The sequence below is a fragment of the Salmo trutta genome, chromosome 3 (assembly GCF_901001165.1).
Source record: "Salmo trutta chromosome 3, fSalTru1.1, whole genome shotgun sequence".
NCBI classification, from domain to species: Eukaryota; Metazoa; Chordata; class Actinopteri; order Salmoniformes; family Salmonidae; genus Salmo; species Salmo trutta.
Window position 1 is genome coordinate 62,601,700 of NC_042959.1, and position 11,371 is coordinate 62,613,070.

General features: G+C 41.9%; 1 protein-coding gene across 7 annotated transcripts in view; it reads right to left on the bottom strand.

The window, feature by feature from the left end:
- nphs1 (NPHS1 adhesion molecule, nephrin) overlaps positions 1-10,168 on the bottom strand; it is a 53,517-nt gene extending 43,349 nt beyond the window's left edge. For 4 of the 7 annotated variants that reach the window (XM_029744307.1, XM_029744294.1, XM_029744302.1 and 1 more), the window contains exons 1-3: positions 10,017-10,168; positions 6,372-6,480; positions 3,863-4,066 (exon numbers count right to left, since the gene is read on the bottom strand). In XM_029744307.1, coding sequence (XP_029600167.1) covers positions 3,863-4,066; positions 6,372-6,435 — 268 coding nt within the window. In that variant the 5' untranslated portion in view covers positions 6,436-6,480; positions 10,017-10,168. The remainder of the gene's footprint in view (positions 1-3,862; positions 4,067-6,371; positions 6,481-10,016) is intronic. The other 3 variants (XM_029744278.1, XM_029744275.1, XM_029744272.1) reach the window with 1 other exon arrangement.
- Between the last annotated feature and the right edge of the window lie 1,203 nt (positions 10,169-11,371).

Here is an 11,371-nt window from a genome sequence, read left to right on the forward strand (position 1 = left end):
TAATTTTTTTTAAATTCAAGGCAAACTTAACCTGTATGGGCTAGGGGGCAGTATTTTCACGGCCGGATAAAAAACGTACCCGATTTAAACTGGTTACTACTCTTTCCCAGAAATGAGAATATGCATATTATTAGTAGATTTGGATAGAAAATACTCTGAAGTTTCTAAAACTGTTTGAATGGTGTCTGTGAGTATAACAGAACTCATATGGCAGGCAAAAACCTGAGAAGATTCCAAGCAGGAGGTGGCCTGTCTGCGAATTTGTAGATCTTCTTTCTAGTCCCTTTCAAAACTACAGTATCCCTGGGGTTACGTTGCACTTTCTAAGGCTTCCATTGGCTCTCTAAAGCCTTCAGAAAGCGGATTGAGGCCTCTCCTGTCTCTGGGCAGAGTATGGTAGCTCAGTTTGTCAGTGGTCTTCCTGGTGACTAAGAGATTGGATATGCGCGGTCCCGCGACCATGCTGTGTTTTCTTTTCCTCTTTGAATGAATACACTATTGTCCGGTTGGAATATTATCGCTATTTTACAAGAAAAATACCATAAAATTTGATTTTAAACAGCATTTGACATGCTTCTAAGTACGGTAAAGGAACATAAAGAATTATTTTGTCTCGAAATGCGCTCGCGCATTACCCTTCGGATAGTGACCTGAACGCACAAACAAAACGGAGGTATTTGGACATAACTATGGATTATTTGGAACAAAAACAACATTTCTTGTGGAAGCAGCAGTCCTGGGAGTGCATTCTGACGAAGATCAGCAAAGGTGCCTCGAAGTTGGCGGGTGTCAAAATAGCTAGCCGTGATGGCTGAGCTATGTACTCAGAATATTGCAAAATGTGCTTTCGCCGAAAAGCTATTTTAAAATATGACATAGCGATTGCATAAAGGAGTTCTGTATCTATAATTCTTAAAATAATTGTTATGTATTTTGTCAACGTTTATGATGAGTAATTTAGTAAATTCTCCAGAAGTTTTGGGTGGGAATGCTAGTTCTGAACATCACATGCCAATGTAAAAAGCTGTTTTTGGATATAAATATGAACTTGATTGAACAAAACATACATGTATTGTATAACATAATGTCCTAGGAGTGTCATCTGATGAAGATCATCAATGGTTAGTGCTTCATTTAGCTGTGTTTTGGGTTTATGTGACATATTTGCTTGCTTGGAAAATGGCTGTGTGATTATTTGTGGCTATGTACTCTCCTAACATAATCTAATGTTTTGCTTTCACTGTAAAGCCTTTTTGAAATCGGATAATGTGGTTAGATTAACGAGAGTCTTGTCTTTAAAATGGTGTAAAATAGTCGTATGTTTGAAAAATCTAAATTATTGCTGTGTAAGGGCTATTTGACCAAGAAAGAGAGTGATGGAATGCTGCATCAGATGACCTGGCCTCCACAATCACCTGACCTCAAACCAATTGAGATGGTTTGGGTTGAGTTGGACCGCAGAGTGAAGGAAAAGCAGCCATCAATTGCTGAGCATATGTGGGAACTCCTTCAAGACTGTTGGAAAAGCATTCCAGGTGAAGCTGGTTGAGAGAATGTCAAGATTGTGCAAAGCTGTCATCAAGGCAAAGGGTGCCTGCTTTGAAGAATCTCAAATATAAAGTACATTTTGATTTGTTGAACACATTTTTGGTGACTACATGATTCCATGTGTTATTTCATATTTTTGATGTCTTCACTATTATTCTACTATGTAGAAAATAGTACAAATAAAGAAAAACCCTTGAATGTGTAGGTGTGTCCAAACTTTTGACTGGTACTGTATGTTTACATTGCCAAAGCGAGTGAAATAGTAATAAACAAAAGTGAAATAGACAATAAAAATGAACTGTAAACATTACACACATTCCAAAAGTTCTAAAATAATATTATTTCTATGTACAGTGTTGTAATGATATGCAAATAGTTAAAGTACAAAAGGGAAAATAAATAAACATAAATATAAGTTGTATTTACAATGGTGTTGTCACATCCTGACCAGTATAAGAGGTTATTTGTCATTGTAGTTTGGTCAGGGCGTGGCAGGGGTGTGTCTGTTTTGTGTTGCCGGGATTTTGGGGTTTTGTTCTATGTTTTGCATTTCTATAGTTTTTCGATGTTGTATATTTATTTGTGTTGGCCTGGTATGGCTCTCAATCAGGAACAGCTGTACATCGTTGTTTTTGATTGGGAGTCATACTTAGGTAGCCCTTTTTCACCTGTCGTTTGTGGGAAGTTGTTTTTGCATTGCTGTGTGTAGCCTGCAAGACTGTTCGTTTGTTCGTTTGTTCGTTTGTTCGTTTGTTCGTTTGTTCGTTTGTTCGTTTGTTCGTTTGTTCGTTTGTTCGTTTGTTCGTTTGTTCGTTCGTTCGTTTGTTTTCTTGTTTTGTTACGTGTCTCAAATAAAAGTTAAATATGAGCACTCAACCCGCTGCGCCTTGGTCTACTCCATACGACGGACGTTACAGGTGTTTGTTCTTCACTGGTTGCACTTTTCTTGGGGCAAAGGGTAATAAATATTGCTGCTGTGATGACACACTGTGGTATTTCACCCAATAGATATGGGAGTTTATCAAAATTGGATTTGTTATCGATTTCTTTGTGGGTCTGTGTAATCTGAGGAAAATATGTGTCTCTTATATGTTCATACATTTGGCAGGAGGTTAGGAAGTGCAGCTCAGCTTTCGCCCAATTTTGTGGCAGGTGTGCACATAGCCTGTCTTCTCTTGAGAGCCAGGTCTGCCTTCAGCGGCCTTTCTCAATAGCAAACCTATGCTCACTGAGTCTGCACATAGTCAAAGATTTCCTTTATTTTGGGTCAGGCACAGTGGTCAGGGCCAAATAGCATTTTAGTTTGCTCTGTTTTTTTGTACATTTTTTCCAATGTGTCAAGTAATTATCTTTTTGTTTTTTCATGATTTGGTTGGGTCTAATTGTATTGCTGTCATCTCTCTCTATATCTCTCACTCTCTCTTGCCACTTTCATTTTCCATATATTCACTTCTGAGGGGGGCAATGGTGGTACACGCGAGGCTATTTCACATTCACATAGTCTCTGTAGTCACAGATGGCCTCTGTTTAGACGTCCTCTGTTAAGCCACTACCATCAGGTCCCCGTGGTAACTTCATTTAGGCCTATCACTGTGTCCTCCATGCATATCAAGGCTATACAGTGTAGGCTTACTGCTACTATGTCTGTTTTACAGCCAATGCAATTAAAGCGGACAGATGCACCGTTCACCCTCACAGCGAACAACCTGTCATTTGAAATATGTCACAATAAAGAAAACCATCAAATTCACACACTTCTTAGAGCAACAACACAATGCTTGAACTCTTGGCCCTTTTGACATGTTTGCGTGGCTTGTGTAGGCCTTCATTCTGCGACTGCATCTCTGTGCTCATAATGCAGACATATTCCTCATGTTCATCTTGTCCTATGGGTTGTCTACCACTCAATGTTTTAATTTGGTAGCTTGTGTTCTGCATATGCTCAAGCTGTAAAAAACATTTGTGTTGGGCTACTACCCATGTGTGTTATCATTTTATGCTTCCCTGTCATTATTTCTTACCCAATTTTGATATATTGCTTTTCCCACCCATTTCCCCCTACTATTAACATTTCCCTACTTTGTATTCAACCATAACGCAAACGCCAACCCTACACCTAGCTATATGTCTGCATCCTGGTTCAACCCTAACCCTAGCCTCAAACACAACCCTAAATCTAACCCTAGCTTCATGTCCACAGCCCGGCTCAACCCTGGCCATAACCCTAACCCTAGCTTCAAGTCCACATCCTGGTTTAGCCCTAACCATCAACCACAACCCAAACTCTAACCCTAACCCTTCCCCGGGCTCTCACCTCTCTTAGGGTCCCCCAACAGGCTGTAGCGAGGGAACCCCGGCAGGCTCTGTTGTGGACCCAGAAGCAGGCCATCCTTCACCCACTGGACAACCCCTGAGGGCCTCAGCACCTCACACCTCAGCATCACCGTAGTCCCCGCACGCACCGTCATGTTCTTGGGCTGGGTCCTGAACGCCTGCTGGGCCCCCACCTCCACCACACCTGAAGAAGAGAGGGAGGGAAAGGAGGGAAGATGGTGAGAGGAAAGCGGGAACAGAGGGCGGGATGGGTTAGGGGGATTGTAAAATGGATGGAGGGAGAGGAGGAGGGTGAGAAGATGGAGGGGAAGAAGGGAAAGCTAGGGAGGCAGGGGATGAGGGCTCAAATAAACACAGTAGAGTCGGGCCACATTATTCATCACATCGTATGTTTTATTGATGGGAAATTGGAGCAATTCGGCCCTGAAAATGAGTCAATAATGTAATTACTGCGAATTAAACCCCTCCTCGGTCCAGGAGATAAGGAATGGAAAGGAAGAGAGGGCGGGGGGGGGGGGGGAATCCAACCAAGCCCTCGTTCACCCATTGCTTTTTCTTCACTGGCGATGTCCCTTCGGCTAATTTCTACAGATGAGAGTAATGATATTTGCTTTAATGCCCTCGTTTGTCATAGGTGGTGTGGGGGTGTCAGGAGGTGGGGGTGGGCAATCCCTCACTCCCTGTATGAAGTGAAACGCTCCGGTACACTGCACTGGTGGCTGGAAGGTAACCTTACCGCCACTCAGCCAGCCTGGGAGTGAGTGAGTGAGGTGGAGGCTAGAACAATGAGACCAGGATCACAAGGTAATGCGAGTGTAGCTCTGCATGCAAAGTCCTATGCTAATTATGGGCCCTAATATATAAGCATTCATCTTATTTTTAAACTATGCAGTGGAGAGGAGAGCAGCTATTTACACCGCCTAATTCTGGAAGGTTGTTTGAATCTTGACCCTATTTGAGCCAATCACAAAGTTGTTTGCGAACTGCATGCTCGGCTGCGCCTCGACAATGTGAGTGAGAGGGAGAACTCTCAGATCAAGGGGACATCAGTCACCTCACGTCAAACGTGAAGGGCAAGATTGGCCATTATAGACGACGCATGCAAACAACCAGCCACAAAATTTCATTTGCATATCAGTTTACATAAAATGAATACACAACAATTCCGTGTACAAATGAGCAGCAAAAGGAAGTTGAAAAACAAACAGGAACAAAATGGATTCTTCTCTTCTTCTACTGCCACTACCTAGAGAGGTGCATGGGGGATGGAAGTGGTAAGACAGGCAAACACCGTAGGCCATTGATTTCCTTTCCCCATCCAAGGATTTGGCGTCTATTTGAATGAGATAATGGCTTGGAATTATGCTATGGAGCTGATGCTGCCCACAAAACTCCATGGCCTTCGCTGTCACAACGAGATGGAAGCAGAGGCTAGCCATAGTCTGGAGTATAAACTGAACCGCTATGAAAAGCATACTAAGTTATTAGTATCAAAACATTGGACAGGCTCAACAGAAAGCAGGTAGAAGTTAAGAGAAGATGATACCTGTCACTTTTTAACTTACTGAACAATGTCTCTCTGTTTCTCTCTGTGATGTTTGCAAAGGCAGGAGAGAGAGAATTTAAATGTAAACGCATGCTATCAGACCTCATCAACTTGAAATAATTATGTCAGCAGTACAGTGGGATCTGTTCCATTAACAGATTAGTGTGGATGATAAATATTCGTTGTGATTGTTAGATTTATTTTGGAGCTGATTTACTGTATGTGTCAGTAAATGTGCTGTAACTGCATAATGATGCTATGAACACTGGAACTAGATTTGTTTCACAGAGCAAAGGCTTACAAGTACTGTGGGATTTCATGTTGATTGACAGCCACCCTTTTTTAATGTGATTTACAAAATAATCTGAACAGATTGTCATTGTCTGAGGAGTTCCAGCAGCAGTAAACAGACGAGCACAGATTGGAAAAACAACAACTTTGACAGCTTGGTGATTCGACAGCGTATTTTGAGAAAACGATTAGCCACTCGTCACAGGATCCTTCTCTTCTGACAATGTGTTGTCGTTAAGCTGTCCTATTTCTGCTCCCATTCAGTTGGTTTTGCTCTTCTGAGAACCAGCTGGTACATTGGCAAGGAAGCGTAATGTTGAGGCCTTAGCACAATATCTAATTGTATCAATGTGATTGTCGATGAATAACAATCCAATGGCAGAAGTATGCAATTCAAGGTAAGTGAAATGCAAAGGGTCTTATTCAAGGAATAATTCCTGATGTGCTGCATACAATTATCAACAACACTACAACAGGCTACAGAAACCTTGATGCAAACTCATCCATTGAGTTGAACAGAACTCTAGATTATGCCTCTCATAAAGTCAATGAGAGCACAGTGCTATAGAGTAATATAATGGTGTGTAATTTAACAGAAGGCCTTGCTGAGTTGGAAAGGTGACAATAGGTCCATTGTGGCTGTTTTTCTTACCCCATTGCAGAGTGAGGAGAAGAAGAAGTGGACTAGAGAAGCACGTTGTTGATGACAAACCCATCTCAAACCTCAGGCTCCAATCGTTTAATCCAGGCCCTGCGGAATCCTGAAACGACCAATCACAGAGATGACAGACAGTGAACTGTTTGTCAATTTTGAATTTTTTTATTTAACCTTTATTTAACTAGGCAAGTCAGTTAAGAACAAATTCTAATTTACAATGACGGACTACCGTCATGTTGGTGAAAGTTGAGTTAGTCAAGGCTTAGTTGACTCAATGTCAAGTTTTGAGTTACCGAGCACACACAAAGTATTCTCAAAGCCATAGCCACATATTGTGCTAGCTACTGTAGCTAGCTATGTTGGTGAAGACAGACTAACCTGGTTACAGATCATTGGATGACTCTTGCATGCACTAGTGAATTAACCCATCAACAGTTTTGAGATAAATCCATGAGTAACACTATGTCTACGTCCATTACATTCTGTTCTAATCTAACAGTCCCCCTCTGCCTGTTTCTTTTGGAAAGGGACCCGATGTGCATTTTAAGTTAGTTTGCAATCAATCAATTTATCTGTCGCGGTGGAACAAATAATAGTGATTTACTTGATTGAAAACTAAACATGTTCTCATCTGAATAAACAAAATGAATTAAAAGCAACGGTTCTTTGAGGCATCTCCCCTCAGTCGATTAGTTGCACTCCAACAGGCTTTGATAAGAATTAGCTCACACTCAATTATTCCTGGCTCTCAGAAACATCAGTGCATTTCAGAGCCCCCCAACATACACTTTGAATACACAAGGGCAATTTGATCCCCCTTCACCACATTAGATGTCTGTTCTGAGCTCTCAAAAACAAATCTGCCTTCTCTCCCCCCTCTCTCTCTCTTTCTCTCTCACACACTATCACCCTCTCTGTTTCTCTCACTCACTCTCCCTCTTTTTTTCTCTTTGTCTGTTTCTCTTTCTCTCTCTCCCTGTTTCTCTCTCTCTGCCTCCCTTTCCCTCTTTCTAATACTCCCTTTATTAAAGGGTCAATCTGCAGTTGCTACATGTATGTATATACATTTTTGGACTCACTGTATATAGGATATGTACCCATTGATTCTTGAAGAATATAACTTCAATATAACTTAACCTCATGAGCTTGGTTCAATTGTCGTATCCCCTCAGAACCCAAAACAAAAGCTCCAATGTTTGTAAACAACGTAAATGTAAACTAACACTGTAGAGCCTCAAAACATGGTTAAAATTATACTTTTGATATCATGGATTGTCAGTCCTTGCTCTGTTTATGAATTTGAGAGTGGTTACATTTCTCCTGCCCAATCCCTTATCAAAACATGCGCAGAGAGACGCTTTGTTTTAACCTGACCTGCTGATTGCCCCTTTAAAACACCATAAGCATTTCAGCCCCGACCGATGTTCATTAATTGATTTTCCTCATACTTATTTTCCATCCCAGTCTGCCATTTTCCTCACATCTGAGATCTAAATACCAGAGAGAGTAAAGTGCTGGCTGGTTGGTTTCTATATGTGTAATGAAAGTTCCCCATGCCTTCCCTCCTCCGTGGGAGTGATGCTGTTACTGCAGAACTGGTCTGGTCTGGAGAGGAAGGCTACATGACTCAACACGTTTCTACCGAACATCTTAATGAAAAGAGCCGCAGCCTACGAACTCTGACCTTCCGTCCCCTCCCTGCACTACCGCCACCACTGCTAACCCAAACACAGGGCTTAATTACTGGGAAAATAGGTCCGTGCACAAAATGGAGGATTGGTTCATTCTCTAGTGTTTGTTTTTGTTTCGCTTCATTGTCCTAGACAATGTTTAGGGTTGGGTCTGGGCTGTGTCTGTTGGATGGAATCTGATGAAGTCATGTTAGAATTAAAATGAATGGAGAAAACAATTGCAGAAAACAATCATCCAAAAAATAAATAATTAATGTTTTGTTGTCACAAACACTAGATAGGTGCAGTGAAATGTGTTGATTTCCAGGGTCAGCTATGGTAGGTTAAGTGCCTTGCTCAAGGGCACATCAGCAGATATTTTTACCTTGTTGGCTCAAGTATTCAAACCAGCGACACTCTAAACACTAGGCTACCTGAGAAAACCATACACACGAGTATGCATGCATGAACACATGCATGCAAGCACACACACAAACACATATTCAAAATTCACAATATGAGACAAACAGCTAAAAAGCAGGCCTTCAGCCCTGGCAGCTAATCGAGTTCTTGTCCTTGCACAGATCTCTGTCATTATCCATAACTAGCTCAACAAGCTTCATAACACGCACACATGCACACAGTATAATGGAATACATGAACAATTACATTCATTCAGTATCTACAGTGCCTTCAGAAAGTACTCACACTCCTTGAATTTGTCCACATTTACTCAAGTGCTATCAAGCTAAATAATGTATTTGTCTAGGAAAACCTTGTACTGTATAATATAATCTGTATTTCACTGACAACAATAGAGTTGTATGAGTCAGGATTAGATTGAAAACTGGTGCTCACCACCCAGGATAAGCATTGTTGTAACTTGCCTGTATAAGTCAGTAGATATTCTACCTTCACTGCTACTACAGTTTTTGACCTTGTCCCTCACTAGCTTTCCACAGATGCTAATGAGAAAGTTTGATTTGAAATTTGATTTGCTCTTGGAGACAAGTCAGCCGTTCTCCCCTCCAGGGTATTGGAGAGAGCAGAGGCATCAGGCGTGACCCCGACAGGTAGATTTTTAATGGCTTCTTTCATAACACCATCAAACAACTCAATACACTCAATCCTGGACCAATTTGATGCAAAACCCCATGAAATCACTCAATGTGCAGAAAATGAAGCCTCAACCTCATGCAACCATGCAATTCAGATATGGTCCTACATCTTAATATCAGGCTCACCCACACACCGCCAATCTCACCATTAGCCTGTGGGCCCAATTACAGGGCCTCATGGGGGAGGTCTGTTGTGACACCATTACCCCACTGACACTCACCAGCAGAATCAGTTATAGGCCAAAGATGCAGATTAGGTTATCCATATGGCTTAATCGAACTAAAATAATTAATTGTGCATGAAAACATGGTGGTCCTCTGACAGTCTGATTAGCGTTGCCTGGGTGAGCCTGCCTGCTTCTCCAGACGCAAATAGACAGAGCAAACTTCAAGCCAAGTCAAGGACGGGCAGGTGGACGAGCCAGATTGCATCAGCCTCGTCCAGCAATTTACAGTGGCAGCTGGACAGCATGTCTCCGAGAAGCTCTTCTCACCAACCTGAGCAGAGTGTCTGTCTGCTTGGCTTGGTTTCTGTTTCTGCTCTGTAGAGTTGTCAACTTCGACTCAATGTGTCTCTCTCTCTCTGACTCCCTAACATGTCACTTGCCTCGAGAGAAAGTTGGAAGAGAGAAAAAAAGAGAGACAGAAGGAGAGAAGACGTCCTTTCAAACCTCCACTGACTCATCCTTATCTGTCTCCTGAGAGCTCACAGAGAGACCGTGGTAGAGAGAGAAAAAGGGAGCGATAGTGAGAGAGAGAAAGAGTAAGAGAGACAGTGCATCTCTCATAAAGAAGCCACTAGTCTTTGAATATGTGTAAGGATTTGCATGAGAGAGAAGAGCTGTGCTTACCTGTTGAGCAACGTCGAGGCCCCGGAGCCGCTCTCTATGTCTCGCCTGATCTCACGATGTCGCTTGGAACAAAAGTGTGCAGCGTGGATGAGAAAGAATGCCAATAGGACTCTCCCACTCTCTGACTCCAAATGTACTGTATCCTCCTCTTCTTAGACAGGGAAAGACACAGGAGGAAGAGAGAGAGGAGTGTGTATGAGGGTTAGGGGGGTCATTTTAAGGAAAAATAGATGACAAAAAAACAGCTGACAACAAAAAAGTGATGCCACTCATTTAGATGTTTTACATTGGCTATGGATAGGGAGTATATTGGCTAGGGATAGTAAGAATATAGGCTAGGGATATGGATTATATAGGCTAGGGATAGGGAGTATATTGGCTAGGGATAGTACAAATATAGTCTAGGGATAGGGATTATATAGGCTAGGGATAGGGATTATATAGGCTAGGGATAGGGATTATATAGGCTAGGGATAGGGAGTATATTGGCTAGGGATAGTACAAATATAGTCTAGGGATAGGGATTATATAGGCTAGGGATAGGGATTATATAGGCTAGGGATAGTGAGTATATAGGCCAGGGATAGGGAGTATATTGGCTAGGGATAGGGATTATATAGGCTAGGGACAGGGAGTATATAGGCTAGGGATAGGGATTATATAGGCCAGGGATAGTAAGTAAATAGGCTAGGGATAGGGATTATATAGGCTAGGGATAGGATTAGAAAGGCTATGGATAGAGAGTATATTAGCTAGTTATATGGAGTATATTGGCTAGGGATAGGGATTATATAGGCTAGGGATAGGGATTATATAGGCTAGGGATAGGGATTATATAGGCTAGGGATAGGGATTATATAGGCTAGGGATAGGGAGTATATTGGCTAGGGATAGGAATTATTTAGGCTAGGGACAGGGAGTATATTGGCTAAGGATATGATTAGATAGGCTAGGGATGTGGATAATATAGGCTAGGGATATGATTAGATAGGCTAGGTATAGGGAGTATATTGGGCTAGGGATATGGAACATATTGGCTAGGGATAGGGAGTATATTGGCTAGGGATAAGAATTATATAGGCTAGGGATATGGATTATATTGGCTAGGGAGAGTGAGTATATAGGCTAAGGATTGGATTAGATAGGCTAGGGATGTGGATAATATAGGCTAGGGATATGATTAGATAGGCTAGGGATGTGGATAATATAGGCTAGGGATATGATTAGATAGGCTAGGTATAGGGAGTATATTGGGCTAGGGATATGGAACATATTGGCTAGGGATAGGGAGTATATTGGGCTAGGGATATGGAACATATTGGCTAGGGATAGGGAGTATATTGGCTAGGGACAGG